At 34.4% G+C, this 17,934-nt stretch overlaps 1 protein-coding gene across 2 annotated transcripts in view; it reads right to left on the bottom strand.

Annotated features, from left to right (window-relative positions):
• Nucleotides 1-17,934, bottom strand: part of Su(Tpl) (Suppressor of Triplolethal) — a 54,886-nt gene that overhangs the window by 22,163 nt on the left and 14,789 nt on the right. The window contains exons 2-3 of one of the 2 annotated variants that reach the window (XM_089707071.1): nt 15,664-15,711; nt 351-449 (exon numbers count right to left, since the gene is read on the bottom strand). In XM_089707071.1, the coding sequence (XP_089563197.1) occupies nt 351-449; nt 15,664-15,711 (147 nt within the window). Of the gene's footprint in view, nt 1-350; nt 450-858; nt 1,007-15,663; nt 15,712-17,934 lie in introns of those variants that run through there. The other variant, XM_089707072.1, reaches the window with a different exon arrangement.

Below are 17,934 nucleotides of genomic sequence, written 5' to 3' on the forward strand. Positions count from 1 at the left end.
ATCAGCATTGCCTGATTTGCATTACCTGAGGTAGGTGCATATTATACCAGGTGAAAGGTAAGACGTCAGACGAATTTAGACAGGAGCTTCTACTCATGAAACTGAACAACTTTTGTTCTACAACTTTGCTGAATTCGTAAAAAAAATTGGATTTTGTAAGGAAACTTCGCTAATCAGCTGACCGATTTCCATACAAAGTCCAAATTTTTTTCTATGAATTCAGCAAAGTTGTAGAACAAAAGTTGTTCAGTTTCATGAGAAGAAGCTCCTGTCAAAATTCGTCTGACATCTTACCAGTCATCCTGTATAGTCGGAAAGTAAAATTAACAACAAATGATAATTCCTTTTACCTGTGGACCCTCCATTTCTGCATTGCTATTGATGCTAAAGTGAAATGTGGATTCGCCCGACGATCCATTTCCACTGGATGGTGCCGGAATCGAGATTTTCTGAAAAGGCAACACAAATATTCTTTAAAACCGATTGAAATTATGAATCATTATAATTATTATGTCCTAATCTAATTGTAATTTGTATAGTAATTATTCGATGGCTTACATAATTTTTTTTTATATTGGAACAAATTTTCTAGTATCGAACGAGATTAGATTTTAGGGACATACACGTGTTGTTCTTTTTTATTGTATTTCAAATCATGTATTATCAATAATTATTGCACATTATGTAACGATGTTATGTTCGATTGAAATATAAATTTAGCTTATTCACAAATTATGATGAGAGGGAGTGCAACTGTTGAAGACGAACAAATAAATTAACATGAATCATAGTTTATGATCGCTGGATCGTACGAATACAAATGTGTATCACAAAACGTCTATTGTTGACATTTTGCACCTGCGCTCGATAAAATCAGATGACTCCCACGACAAAAAGTGGTTTAGACCAAATACGGGAAGTAGGGGACGACTGGCATGCACTTTATATGTGAAGTGTGCGTAATACGCCCGTGGTATAAACAGTGAGCGACTACTTTCATCGCCAGGAATGGCAAACGTCGCGGCTCTTCAAGAATACAGGCAGCCGCCGAGCGCATCGTACCGTTTCACTGTAGTAGGGATACACACGCGACGTTTAATGAAACCGTATTCATGTGAAACTGTAACGGCTGAATTAATTAGGACATTTTGCTTTTTTACTTTCGATTCGGACACTATTATTTTCCTTTGTCCGTAAAAACAAATTATCTCGATTGAAAACTAAAGTCAAAACATAAATATTCTAGAAATGTTATTGTTCAATACTGTGAAGGATTGAGTTATCAGTGTTATCATTTTTATTTATAACGACTGTTTGTTGATTCGGTACAATTAATTGGCGAGTAATGTTTCATTTGCATAGATTATCAAAGTTTAGATAAAACAGCAGTTATGTGCGCAGGCGCATGTCACGCGTTGTGTTTGGTGACGCGGACACCTTTATACATGCGTGGCCCCGAGCTGCTTTTAAGGTCGCGAGTGCCGACGTCTGCCAGTGCCCAGTACTACAATGCCAACCAATTAACCTATTAAAAAGTTTGATTCGTTGCGAACACTATGGAGCAATAACCCATGAAGTCCAGTCGTAGTGATTCATAATGTATCTCTTGTAACTTGATAAACATATTGAAATCAATTGATCCTCTTTTGCGTAAAAGTAACCTGATACTTATTGTTCGTCTGAGTCATATAAATGTGAGCCTAGATGCAATAATAAAAGAGTATTGAATAGATCAGTCATTAACTGATACTAGTTTTCTCTTATAGCCATATATGTACAACAAGTAGAGACGGCCTGCGCATGATAAAATACGTACATATAGGCGTTTTGATCATAATAATATGTGACGCTCGTTACAAGTTCAGAACTCGGCCACCGTCAGATGAAACCGAGGTAAGTTAAACATAATATATTGTGCTCAATTATAGTGTTGATGAGGAAAAAACCCGCTACAGACGATCACGAAGGCGCCGCGGTGGAGCGCGGGGCGCGGCTTTCTCTACCGTACCTACAGCCGGCCGATATAAAGAGCGCGTCGCGATGGAATACTTCGGCATTCGGTGAACAGCCGTCTCGCCCGCTACATTTGTGTTCATTATGTCACTTCATTGTCTCATTCACTATTGTTTTGTAACTAATTTAAGGCACACCCATTAACGCAATAACAACCCATATGATTAGACAAGTATTTGTAGATAATAAGAGCGATGCATCAGCTGCAAATTGTAACGAGTCAAGGTCGTTAGTTTCATTGTTTGTCTTTTAGCGAAGGTCATTCGACTGTACGCCTCGATTGGACCGGAAAATACGAGGAAATTCATCATCCGTTTTTCAAGGCACTTCTCGAATGTTGTTTGGTCAATTAATATTTTAATCCAATTCAAGTATTGTTATGATAAACAACCTCGTAGTAAGTATATCGCACGAAACTGTTACTACTATAGGAAGGATTTCTTTATTGTGTTTTGCCTATCGTGCGCAGCGACCGTGGCTTTTGTTGGTTACCTAATTTTACAGCAAGCGGCGAGCAAAGTGAGAGGCCGCTGCAACCGGTTTGGTTCATTCGACCGAGAGTTATAGGTACACAGTATCTCTATCTAAAATTGTCTTTATTGCAGTCCAAATTCATTTAAATGTACGAGACGTCGAAGCAGACTGGATTAATTTCGCTACAAACTGTAAACATTTCGAGAAGTATTCTATTATGGATTCTACGCGACAAACCCGGACGCGAATCAAGCTGCCGTACGCCCCAACCTAGCCAGTTAACGTGTTGTATCTTATTGACGTAACGTCGTGGAGGTGGAACGGGTCGTCCGAGGGAATTTCGACCGTAGCAACAGCGGCATAGAGCATTTTATTATTCGGTCAGACAGCAGCACACGTCAGCAGTGAACGATAATAAATAGTTCTCCTCAACACGCATCGTAGCGGGAAATCCACGCAGGCGAGTTGTGATCGGCACCACGTTAATTGCTAACCAGCTCTTTATTATCTTATTTTCTGTATAAACAACATATCTGTGCGCAATATTTATGACAATATGAACTTGTACGAATATAACCTTCAATGTTAGCGTTTGTTCTCTTCACAAAGAGACAACAGATTGCATTTTCGAAGGTATTCAGCGTATACAGCGTGACTATTTTTGGTTTCCTTGGATTGTGTAATACAATACTTTTCACAATCTTTGAGCAACATTTATTTGCAATAATTGCCCAGATTGACCTTGAATAGAGTTCCCGTTTATTTTCCGTAATGCTCTTGATATTAATATGATCACCTTTATAGTGACTGACGTGATCAATAATATTTATTGCATTTCATTAAAAAAAAACTACCTGATAATGTTTCGTAAGAACAGTCCTATTAACCAAGGCAGTATAGACTGGTAGTTTGAGGAACCGACCGTCTTTATTACATTATGTAATGTAGAGAGGCCAGTTTAATGAAAACATCATTGTTGCCATTAGATAACCAGTTTACATAATCAGCATACGTCGAGATTGGCGTTCATTTTATTGTAATATTGATAAATAATTAAAGAAAATCGTTTTACCAAACAACATTATAATCATATTCTTGCACAACAAATCATTAGAACTGATTTCATAATTATCGATCATAAAAGACATATAATATTGCAAATAAAGTAAATTTAGAAATTGTATACGACTAAAATCGAATCAATTCGTACGGAACTATCGTGAGAAACTATAGTAATTATAAATAAACAAATGAATGTTCAACGTTCGAGTAGTCGACACGTTGATAAACAACATGCCCTGTTTAAACAAGATGTTTTCAATTCAAAGATACTGTTACGGTAGTAAAGAGAGTAATTTCATGTTGATGCAGGGAAACTTAATTCTTTTATATAAAACATCGGCCAGTTCTAACACAATTACTAACGGTAGTCGTCACTTTCATCGCAGACACATTTAGAAGCAAAGTGAGTGGCCAGTTATTCGTGAGGTTTCTACTATACTATTTGCATATTCACCGACTTTCTAATGGACGATACGGCCCTCTTGTCGCAATCGTTCGCGGTGGTGAGGTAACACGATTCATTTAATTATGTTTCTATAATACGCGGAAAATATATTCTACTTGCGCGCATATTAGCAAACAATCTCGATTCAACTTTTTGCTCGTCCATTCCTGCCTGTGTGTGGATAGCATTATACCACAGGTTTAAACATCGTATTCGATCGTTATTCCCTCGCTTTACGATTCTAACTTCGATTAGGTACAGTTTAAACACACTACTGAACCACGGAATGCGCGCACGCTCGCCAAGCAAGTTAATTATAAGCGTTGCATTGTTTCTAATCACCTGATTTGTATTCACTTGCAAAAATTCCGGCGGCCATCAATAAAGCGCTAAAAGACAGTATTTTCCATTACGGTGAATGAACTATATTCTTATTAATTGTTTTGCACGTTCCTGCTGATTAGATTACTAATACTTTACACTGTTGAATGTGTGATTCGTTATCAGCAATCATTTCCTGAACAAGAAGGAAAAGTACTTTAAAATTTACCTACTTATAGTTCCGGTTATCTTTGTCAATATGTGAATTCATCATAGGACAATAAAACAGATATGTATCGATTGACGGGCGTGTCTTTGTAAGGATTCATTTTATAGTGCCGTTCTCTTTACGATATCTGCTCGCGACCTTCCGTCTAAGGAGGGGCGCCTCTCACCGTCGACGTGACTGCAACCACGGCCTTACGTCGCGAGGCTGTATCGAAACCTCTACGTAACGAAGCTCTTTCCACCGGTTACCCAACGCTCGATAGGAGTTTTGTCGATAAACTATAACTTGTCTCTAGCTACTGCCTGATCACACGAATAAGAAGCTTGCGCAATGAAGCAATATCCGTAATCTTTTATAGTGGAGACAAAAAACTTGTACCTACTTCACATCGTTATATAGAAAGACATAATTACAGTTAAAAAAGTAAAAAGCAATTTAGTTTCATTAAAAATATTACTCTGTAAAAAATCCTAAAACAATAGCAAGTAAAAGGCGAATGGGCGTTCACAGCATGAGATCGGCGACGTCATTGTGCGAACATTTCCAACATTTACTTTTACTAAACGACAAACAAACATTCAAATTGCGTTACATACTGACCTACTTTTCACTTTTAATTCCGTTTACTAAAATTGTTCTTTCAACTGGACATTTACATTAGTATTAGTCGAATGACAGTGAAAATAAAATAATGTAATAATCTATTAATAGAATTGATAAAAATAAATGATATTTTTAAAACTGCATAGGTACGATAAAAAAATCGCAAAACATACACACTTTTCAGTATAGGTATAGAAGAAAATATAATATGTCAATGACCAACAATCGACGATGTCTTTGTTCTTTCTGAACAAAAGCATTTATGTACAACGACCTGTCCTAAATGTATATGTGTATTATGTACAATACATAATTGGGTTTAGACTAATTTCTATTGAGGTCAATTGAATTGAATGTAATGCAACTAGAGTTGTACTACAAAAACGTAAATCAAAACGTCGCATCTAGACAATGTCGCAAGTATTTAGATCAAGGTGCGAAATGCTCGCTCGAGAGTTGAGATCTGCTGTAAACATTTTTTCGAACATCATAATATCATATTTATCAAGGTTTATATATTCCATAATCAACCTACTTTCTAATGCAATGATTATAGTTACAAATAATGATCATGATTCAGGAATCAGGATATAAGGAAATATTTTCCAATGTTCTCTTTAGATAACACCATATTATGTGCTATTAAATTACGCTAACCTAAATAAAGCAGATAATTTTATCACATTTACGAAAAATTACACTTAAACTACATCATTATTTGAATGTAATGGTGTTTTGCCATGTAATTTGGCACATTAACTAGGCGTACGATTTTATTGCATCAGCGTCCATAAAATTCACTACATTTTTTGCTGTTATAAATAGAGTGAATAATAGGTATAAACGTACTCTAAACTATCCACAATTTTTATTCTCGGTTTACATTCGTAATTATGATTTGATGTCAGTGTTACATCTGAGGAAGATGGGAGTGAAAATTGGATCTAAAACAATCGAGTAGACGCGGCGCCGACGCGGCGTGACGGCAACCACGCCTCCGTCTATTGGATGCCATACTATATCGCAAATGATACATCTTTTAAATATAACCATATAGATAACGACGTACACGCGTAATTGACACGGTACAAACGAATCACTGTACAAGCCAATTGCGTCATAAGTTGTTTTCAAATAGTCGGTATGCAGAATGTTTACTTATTCAAATTACGTAGGTTTAAAAAAAAGTAAATTCTATCTTGTTTACTTAGAAACATAGAATTCTAATAATTTACTTTATAATATGTTTAATAAAATGGAAACTCTTAAACATCATGAAGATAGCCTTCGACAATCCAGTTAAAATTAATAACGGTAGCGATCGGCAATAGTCTACAGACAATAAAGCAGACAAATTGACTGCGAAACAACTCGGCGGTTTAATTCAATACCTCGTATGGTGACAGTTTCTGGCACACCTCTTCATTGTTTCTAGGCGGATGTAGATACCGAAAACGATTTATCAAAGATCTCTTCAGTTCAGCTCTAGGTACTTTAAACGCTAGCAAATTTTTTATGTAAAACAAAAGCTTGCGGATTCAAGAAAACACCAAATTAGCGATAAAATGTACTTATTTATTTTCCGGGTGTATAATTAATGACTATACTTATTTATAATTATACTTTAAGGCCTTTGCCCTAGGGAATTATAAAATACGTAGTTATGTATTATATTATGAAAAAGATTAAAATTACAAGAAGCATTGTTAGTGTAACGAGGTGAAGATCGCTTATTAAGTACACTATAAGCTAATAATATTGAAGCTAATGACGGTAGACCGCAGGTATGTTTTGTACAAAGAGATTAGAGAACTATACTACCTACAATCTACATACTATGAATGGATTTTTCAGAAACGATATTTGCAATTTCAATGAACAACGAATGTCGCTGTTTACCCAATTTGCATTAAGATGTAAAAATTTCACTTTCGCAAAACACGTTCCAACTTTTGCTATAGAATGTTTAAATAGCTGCTGTATATAAAAATGTCAAAGAAAATGTAAATGACAATAGAGGCGACGTGGACGCTGAAAATGTTATAATTGAACGAACAGTTGTTGAAGTCTGAAGAGCGAGCGAGATACGGTTACACGTCCAACACAGCTCGAGTAGGAACAGAAAATTGTCTTGCGTTTCAATCTAATATGGTTAGTTAAACGAACAAAGAAAAATTATATACAGCAATTAGATATGCGCCATAGGAAATTGACCACGACGGGTGTAGAATAGATACCACGTAACTGTTAGTATCTACCTCTAGTTCAGCTAATAAGATTTGTTGTATAACGGGTATTACGAGGCGGACGACCAGCAGGGCGAAAACAATTGTGAACAAGACCGGTTCCTTTTTAATTTGTACCGTGCGTTAACGCAAACAGATGTATGCGGTCCTGAAAAACAATTCGGTCATAAGTTTTAATGAGCCATTTAAGGCAAGTAAGGTTTCATTAAGAAACTCAGGCAAACAAAGGCTTTATCCCACCATTGGTTTAATAATTGTAGTGATGAGATTTAACGATTCAAGAATTTACTTTTATGTTTTTTCCTCTGGTCATTTATTGTAAGTATGTATAAGGTAACAGCTGATGTTGTTAAAACTCTCTATTCCCAAAGCATAAGATATAATACATATAACGTTTTCTGAAACATAATATCTTAATAGTTTAAATCATTAACGGAAACGTCTTTAGCAATGTATCTGTCACATTTGGTGGTCGTGTTTGTTTCGACCTAAAACATGTTTTTGGGTGAAGGCTACGCGGAGACTTGCATGCATTATAATAACATTTAGTAGAACGAATGAATCAATTATTTACAATTAATCATATTCTTAGGTGTGTGGTCGTCGGTGAAATCAATTTGAGACGTGAATGTTGTTTTGTTATTTAATTTTCTCTCAGTAACTGAAGTTCAGAATAGAGCCGTAAGCGAGCGGTAACTTTTACCTGGGTTACGTAAGTCTGCCAGGTGTAATTTATTATCGGCACCATTGCGAGCTTTCGTAATACAACTAAGCTAGAACTGTTTATGCTTTACACTTTGTCTACTTGTCTTCTCGGTGCAAATAAGTTAATTTGTGTATAAATGGCATGTGGCACTTCATCGATGTTGTCGTCGTTTCACTTTTACGGTTATCACACAAATCATGATAACTCTACTGATATGCAGTTTAACTTGTTCAATATGATAATAATAATAGCGTTTAATTCTCGTAAACATGAGAGAAAGTAATATCGTCACGATTTGCAAGTAATAATTTTTTGCGCTCACTGGCGGCTCATTAAATAGGTTCGAATGGTTAAATTTGATTGATAGCTAAATTGAGTAACAATCATGGGTACGATTACACTTAATAGCTTTGAGATATTAAGATTCTAATTTTTTGTCACATTGATAAGCCAACAGTTGTCCAGAAACTTTAACTAAGTTTGGTTTTTCAAAGAAAGTAACCGAGACAATACAATTCACTTCAGCAACGCAAAACAAATATAGTCTTGTTACAAAAAATTGCTTCGTGTTTGCGACAAATAACAATCAGTGAATCTAATTTTTATTAGCCTCTAAATTTATCAGGTGTTTTCACTTCGCAACAAAGTTATTTCAAGTAGGTATGACAGTGTGACATTGCTATTGTGATTGGACACATGAATGTTATTGTCTCATTAATCGAAAGCCCAGTGTTATCTGACCAACATAATGTCGTGTCAAACGGGTTACCGCGCGTCCGTGATATCAATTGCTTATTAACACCGCTGCACTTAATATTGCTTACGTCACCTTTCTCTTTGCAGTGACCATTTTGTGGTTTTAAATGTTGTACAGATTTATTTGCAAACCGCTCATATCAACGATACAGGCAAGTTTCTTTAAAATCAACATTCAAACTACTGAATTAATAGAATTTAATATCATTTCTTATTACATTTAACTAGAAGAAATTGAAGTTTCTTTACTATTTTAAATCCGAACATAAGGGCAATTTAACATAGAAATTACAAAATGCGATAGGAGCTTTATAGTTTATACACATAACACAGTCGACAATATTTCGACCACTCAGTAGTACCTAAGTCTTTAAATCTGCTGCAAAAACAATAAAATGTCAAGGATGACTTCCTATAACGTATCGAAAGCAGATGATGAACACTTCTCTAGTGACTTTCCTTTCTCTTAAGGAAAAACAACATTAGCACGTCCGCTTTACAGCAAATCTTGTACTGTATTTGAATACGACTTGTATTATTTATTTAAAAATACGTAAATACCAATATTTTTATATAATCATATTTCCAGATAAGTACTTGGCACACCTTGTTATAAGGATATAAAAACAAGAAAACGATTCAAGTTTTTATTCGATGTACTTTATATTTAAAATATATTACAGATATTGATTGAAATGTAAAAAACATGTTGTAGAAATCCACGATCAATATACGGTATGCCGAACCACATCACCTTGACGGCAATATTAGCGCGCGATAAATTATATTTACACAACATGCAATTGCTAAAAGTTTAAATTATCCTTACTATGTAATTGTTTACATGCGAAAGTGTTTCTTTTTGTTTGTCTTTCCATCACGTCGATAGGATCTTGAATAAAGGTAATATCTCTTTCTGAGTTAAACATCTCATTCCTTATGGAAGATCCATGATGATCGATGATCCATGATTTATGACGCTTATTTTCAATCAATGCAGGTTTCATAAATTCCGATAGATGGCGCTATATTATAAATGTGACATGACAACCTTCTGCTATATTTCCTTAGATTTCACTGGAAAATCAGTGGTTAACTGCAGTATACAATTATATTTCTATGGCCAACAAATTAGGACAAAAAATAATGTAATAAGCTGTTGCAATTTACTTAAAAACTTAAATGTCAAAAAAGCATTTATGTTATTAACATTTGCAAATGATTAAGCTTTTATTATCAAAGATTGCAACGGAGTGCTTCAAGATTACAATATACTTTTTCATATGATTAGACTCGTTGAGTTGAGTGCGATTGAGGCAATGGCCATCGCCGCATTGTCCTTAAAGGTCGAGTGGTGTTTGTGCTAAGGTCGCTTGTTCAAACTGCCTTCATTAAATTTTGTAGACAGACCCACCAAATAATTGTTTAAAAAAATTTAGCTCGGTCTTGTTTATAGAAAGGAAGTGGTGGCATTAAAAGTGAAAGTTATGTAGGTTACGCATAGTCGATCTTTCTATAAACACAATTTTGTGACCTTTTCCGCGACGCGAAGAAGTTATCGCACGGATATTCAAGCGTTTAGGATTGGACGGGTGCTTCGTCGTGAAATGTTAGTGGTGAGGTGTGATCCTCAGGTCAATATCGGATAGTAATGTGAGCACTACTGTGCGCAGTGCGAAGTGAAAGTGAACAGCGCGCACGTACAATCCGCAGTCCCAATAAGACGACACCGTCGTCCGCATACCTCAGCAATTACCACTAGGAAATCAGCGCGGTTCCGCCGCTCCCAGCACCCTCGCAAACACGATTCGTTGTTTCAAACGTCTCCGTGCGTTATACAATGATCATAATCTTAGTTGGAGCACTGATATTACATCCAAATACCTGAACACGAAATCTAACAATGAAGATGATCTCAATTCGCTTTTGAATGTGCTCTTTGAAATGGGTCAACTAATTTTGGAAACAATCTATGTAGTTAAATTGTATGATACTCGTACCTAAAGACATAATTAACACTTACTTTTATAGCAGATTAAATTATTAATGTTAATTAAATAAACATTAACGTTAATTTAATACAATAGTTAGAATTGCATATTTAAATGTACATTAATGATTTTAAATTTTAATATAAATTCTTCAAATTCGCTTTTCTTATGAAAAGTGATAACTTTAAAGAATGTTTACGTGTAGTTAAATATTCTCTAAACCAAACTAACACTAATCTTTGCCAAATTGAAATGTGTAAATTAATTGTTCCTATAGCTAGAGCATCGAACAAGTTTATAAAAAGACACGGGCGTTGGTTAAATACCGGGTAACTGTTATTTTACTGCTAAAACACCGGTGATCTGAAATAGTGTGCCAAAATTCTCCTACATTTAACGATATTTTATAACTCCGAAATTGTAGAATTTCAACTTAGTTCATAATATTATATTAAATCTTTATATGTAAAATGATTGAACAATCCTACTTATATTTACTTTCATAATGATGAACACTACAAAAAATGAGATAAGGTACGTCTGGCCTCTAAGTTTTATTAAAATAGACCCTTAAGGCTTAAATATCAATAAATGTTTTTATGAGGCGGTGAAAGAGACTTCTGTATTAGTTAACGAGTAAAGAAAATGATCAGTAACTTATTTTTTGGATTGGAGTAAATGTAAGATTCATAAATGTTTATACAGGGTGTCCCACTATTGGTATACTAAGCGCGAAAGGACTTATAGTTTTGCATACACTGATCACGTAAAAAATACTTAAACAACAAAATACCGTCAAAAAAATTTTGCTAAATTTTTCCTGAAAATTCATGTTTTTTTCTCTAGCTTAGCGCAGCCGGCATATACCGTTTCTCTAATGTGAGCATTTTGTCTATGAAAACATAATCTTAAACGATAGGTCACGTGCTGGTGGCAAAGTTGGGCAGGTTGCTTGTTATGGGTGTACAACATAGAGTTTTAAAAATACATCTATTTGAAAAAAAATGCGTCTGGAATTTTATAAGTATTTTTTACGTAATAAGCGTATGCAAAACTATAACCTCCTTTGAGCTTAGTATACCAACAGTGGGACACCCTACTGAAACCGCTAACGTTGTTAGTATACGTCTTAATATACGTAGCAAATGTCGCAACCGAGTTGTTTCTGTGGAGTAGGTATATACCAACAATATATTTATCGATGTCGTTAACTGTGAATTCTTTACGTTTATTAACATTAGCTGCTGTTACAATGCCAACAAATTTTGAATGAACACAAAGTTTTTAAACTTGTCTCTAATTATATTTGAACGAACACAACACTTAAATCTCCGAATGGTTTCAGATAATATACATTAACGAGAAACGAGTCGAAGTTAAAATAAAATAAATATGCACAATGCTGATAACATTACTCCTATTATCTATAACTTTACATCACTTCACCTTACACCTACGAACATAACCTTAGTAAACAAGTTACAATAATCATTACCATGTCGTTTTTAAAAGTTAAACACTCAAATGAATTGATAAGTAAAACCTCTAAACGTTTTACATAATGTGTAGATGGTTTTTTAATGTCCCCATTTAATCGAATTTATATTCTATTTTTATACAAACTGCAATTAATTAATAGTCTATGAACAAAGTACAAACTATAACAAAACTCGAAACTAACTTGTTTATTTCATAATACCGTTTGTTTACTCGTTTATCTTTATAGTTTTCTTAATCATTCAAATCTAACAATGGCTATTCAGAACCCTATGAGCTGTTTGACACTTTTTGTTTTGCACATAGCTTCTTCGATTTCCACTAGGAATAAAAGAAATCTCGAACCTACCGTTTAATTTATATCGACCTCTTCTATTAGAGGAAAGCTCAATAAATAGGGGTCTTCGTTAATTGGTTAACATAAATCGTCCTTGTCGCTAATGTAAACACCATTGTTTGATCACGTGTGCCCGCTGCCCATTATAATCAGATGAAGTTAGCTTAAGCCACCTATGTACGTATCGGACTTCGACAACAATGCCATTATTGAGAGGTACATAAATAGCGAGCAGTGATTAATAGAAATTCGCAAGAACTGAATTTTTTGTTTCATACGTACGTTTGTTAAATTCGAAATTATTCTAGTTATAAAAAAATCATTTGCATATTATCATTCATTATTCTTAAACATCTTAAGCCTCCTTAAGGCACTTAAGCCTTGTCGCATGTTTCTTTTGAAACTAAAATAAACATATTACATAGGCATGTTTTTTGATAATCTTACTTTTAAACATTAGAGACCAAGATCATTTATTAATGGACAGTACTCCGTCCCTTGCAGGTATTGAAGGGATTACCTAATAATTACCATCCAACACATGTCATGCTGAGCCAAATGTAATGCGGGTAGCAGTAAATTCAAATACACGTTCATGTGCATAATAAAAGCGATCCTGTTTTCAAGGTTTGCAATAACGGGTCCGCAAAGTAATGGTGTAAATAAAGCGACTCCTCAGGACAACGACCCGCGTGTATCAAATTGTATTCAAGCAACATTAATAATAATGTACCTACCTACCTACTATTGGTTCACACTGTATTGGGTTCATCGTACAGATTACTAGATGATTCATTAGATTGCATAGATAACAATTGCATGTGAGCTTTATACCGTGTTTTTAAAAGTAATCTTCTTTCCTAATATAATTTGCATTCTTTATTTTAATAATCAAATCCTTTTACGAGTGGAAAATCATGGTACCTAGAATTTACATAGAACATTTATTGTTTATGTTCGGTTGTTTGTTTATATTATTTTTAACAATAGATTTTCCTTGAACCGTTTTGCAAAAAACTATACAATATAAGTAGGTACGTTATTAAGGTTCGAATTTGCTTGACACTTAGTGTTTTTACTTTTTGCTAATATCTATACTGCCGCTGCAGCTGTTATAATTATTTTTCAGAAATTATTTAAAATTATACAACAGCGGATATTATTATAATGAATAATCATAAAGTGTATAGTAAGCTTCAATTAACGCTAATGATATTAGATACTAATGAGGATTACAATTCTTTTCATTAGAGGATATTGGCAATTCATCATCATCCAACAATCAAAAAGAAAGAAAATCAGTAAGATATATTAGGTACATATTAGAAAAATCTGTAATGGTTTGTTTTTACGAGACAACAATTTGTTCGCAAGTAGCGAGTAATTCAACGGGCGAGACGGGGTTTTACGGTAGGGTAAAGTACCGCGGGAGTAACGAGTGTTTTAGTAGGGGACAACGGCCGTCGCACCTGGGGAGGTGCAATCGCATGCTCGCTAGGCGACTGGAACTGTTGCTATTTTTACACCCTCCACTCGTATCTTATTTACTATTCTGGTCTCGCGACTCATTGAATTGTGGTTATTATGTGCAAGTTGGATATATGCCAGCGACTCGGACCTAACGCACCGATACCGAGATATTCGAGGAATGATATTATGATGGTAAAGTGGTTCGCAGAAAATTATCTCAGCTGTGTTCACGGGGCTTTTTTCGAACAAAGTCAAGGATGTCGATGCTCGATTGCGATTCGAGCGCGTGTATTGTACGTCGTCGTGTTAAATGTATTATATCGAATCGGTTTGTCGGGGGTCATTTACATATGATATGGACAAGTGGCAACGAACAACAAGAGAGGAGATCACGTCAAACCGGCGAGCGAGGGACGGTGGCAACTAAACCGGTCGACGGCGCCGTCCATCCGACAGGGGACAGCTCGAGGATTATCGCCGTGTAAACAATATTGCATTAGTTACGTTTTTGTGTTATCGCTTAATCATCACAGTTCACGTAAAATGATCGTTTAGTTAGTTAGTGCGGACTGCGGAGTCGCAGTAAATAAACTAACACTTTCTAAACAATCAAAATAAGTTATTCAGGAAAGAATGGTGCAACATTACATAGTAGTGCGATAGAAAAAACGTAAGCGCGTTCAGGTAAAAAAATGGTTCATTGAAGAATTTAATTCGAAACAGATTGAGGCGATTCGACGACGACTTGGGTTTAATTTGTTTTTCGAAATTTTAGATAAAAACTGTTCGTAGAGCAACCGCAACGTCAAGCAGCAAAACGAAATCGGTAAAGTGGGTCATCATATAATTTCGCAAGCGTATCGAGTGCCGCAAGCGTTAACTGGTACGCCCGAGGCAAGTCAAGGCCCGCCGGCGACGTCCACGACTCCTGCTTCGATATTTGAACCTTCTTTAAATGATAATTAATCATTGCGTACCTGATTATCTTGCGTCCTATTAATTGCGAACATGCTTACCTTTTAATTAATTTAAATTAGATACTAATTATTTGAAGCATGTTAGAACTGATTCTTTTATACGCCTTTTATGATACGAGCAGTGAAGTAACAAATTCATAATAAATACATTTTTAAAAGTCATAACATAATTCAAAATACATATCTCCATATTATGTGGAAATTTTTCATAATCCGTGCATAATTTCGCAATTTCTTATTTTTTTTATAAATCATAATTCATATTGTAAATTTAACAAAAGTTTATGAGTATCGACATATTGTATAGAATGTCCAAAGGTCTTAGTTAATGCAAGATCTTAGTATATAATGTGCAACAAGTGAGTCGTAATTATAGGCATTGCTCAATTTATTTCCTAATAACGTTCGTATGATAAGGTCATAGAATTATGTAAACTTCATGGATAAGTACGTGCTATTATTATATCATCATAAAATAATACACATAAAAATATAACGATATCACGGAACTGTGTTAAAAAAAAACAACAACTTACCCCCTCATTTCCGGGTAGGAACTGTATTTTAGGTTTTGCCAACCTGTCCTGTAACAAAAACAAGATTTGTTAATGCCTTTTGCGTATTTCTGAATTATCTAAATTATAAATAGCTTAATGAAGAACGAACCATGTTTCGAATTAAAATATATTTATACTTCACAATAATATTTACCCAATAAATTGACTGATAACTTTCCCACCAACCAAATTCGAGTAACCTAATAAGCAAAGTTCCATAATAATAATTACATATTCAAACCGTTTCAATTACTAAATGAACGAAATTTTGACCATTTAGTCATTTTAAATTCTAAAATAAGGTTATTAATAGACGACTTTTTCTTCTTCTTACAGTATGCCTACTTCTTCGGGAGGTTGGCGATCTAATGATCTAATGGGCTACTGGGGAATAGCCCTAATGGGCTATTTCAATTTTGGAAACCGCTGTTCTGAACAATGATTTAGTGCTCTTCCCAAACCATTTACGAAGATTTCTGAGCCATGATATCCGTCTGCGGCCAGGTCTCCTTCTACTTGCCACTTTGCCCTGCATGATTAGTTGAAGGCATCACATGACCGAAATATTAAAGTTTTCTCTTCTTGATTGTTGTTGAAACGACTTTTATCGTTAATTATAATATACTTAGCTAACTATGAATATTCAGGGATACAATTTATAATGATTCACAATTACATGTAAAAAGTAAAAAATATGTAAGTACATAGTTATTAATTATTATTAATCAATTACGATATGAGGAGCTAGTTGCAAGTTGAATGACTTATTGTGACTTTAATGAGAAAAAATAAAAATAAAATAACCTAGTATTTATTAAATCAACTCAATATATCGCTCTTTTACGTGAAACTATAGATTATTTAGTTTACAGTATAATAATTGACTAGGTACCTTATGGTATGTATTTGATTTTGAAATTTTATATATCTGTTATGAAAGAGGGAGATAATGTATAGAAATCTTACAAAATAAATCCGATTAGATAGGTGACATATTTATATATAAACAAAAGAGGATAGTGCACAAATGACAAGAGATTAGTAGGATGTAAATCAAAATCCATATTCTACATTGTTTACTAACACACTGCAGTGAAACATATCTAAATTCTTAATATACCAATTACCTACGTATTAAATTGTTAGAATAATTAGTAGTTTAGAACAGTACCGTATTTATAATTATAACAGAGCCCGTGTAATGAGTAACAAATATAAAAAACTCTTAAAAATTTCCTTACACTAACAATGGTAAAGAATATATAAATAATGATCGTTGTTTCGTGGTATTCAAGCAACGTTTCAAAATACCTATAGGTCAGTATACATAGCCTTCAGTCGCGGGGAAAACCTAGTCATACCTCAACGTCAATCTGTAGCATTATTATTTATTATGATACTTTCTATGGACACCGTATTGTTCGGGTTCTTCCTGATTAATTTTCATCCACTTCCATTTCAACTTCTTCTCGATTTAAAATAGATAAATTACTAGTATTATTTTGAAATCGTCTTTATGAGTATTTACACAACTATATTGTGAAGATTAAATAATGCAGGTTTTCTTACAAAACAAATAATATAATCTATGCAATAATTTGTAAGACTGGATGGATGTTTCTTGCTTGCAATAAAATTTAAGTTACAATGGAATGTATAAGACGCAGAGGGAGTTGATTTATATAAAAGTGTACCATTCAGTAAAATTCGCTGTTAGAAGCTGCTGGATTTTATTTTACTACTAGCGGTCCGCCCCGGCTTCGCCCGTGGTACATATTTACGTTTTCTCTACATAAGAACCATCCTCGTACTTCAAGGAATATAATAAAAAAAGAATTATCGAAATCGGTTCAGCCGTTCTCGAGTTATGCGCTTACCAACACATTTTGCGATTCATTTTTATATATAAGATTAGTTCATATTTACAACATAAGTTGTTGGAGTTAAAAAATTCATAATCATTACAATTGGATCTTTCATGTTTCAGACAGCCATAAAACATCCTAAGTATGGACTGTGGAAAATACTATGACGCAATAGTACGCAGGGGACGCCTTCAATGCTCAATACTTATTGATAACGGTATGAGTCACAATGAGATTTCACACATTTTGGTTTCAACACGGAATGCAATTTGCTTTTTCATAATACAATCCGTTTTATTGATATATTATGAATAATTGATTTAGATTTTACCTTAACTGTCCCGTATGGCAGTTGCAAAAATACCCAGATTCCTGCTACGGTACA

This window comes from Colias philodice, chromosome 19, assembly GCF_061535455.1.
Source record: "Colias philodice isolate Cphi_HAF_F1 chromosome 19, ilColPhil1 Martin Lab GWU primary, whole genome shotgun sequence".
NCBI classification, from domain to species: domain Eukaryota; kingdom Metazoa; phylum Arthropoda; class Insecta; order Lepidoptera; family Pieridae; genus Colias; species Colias philodice.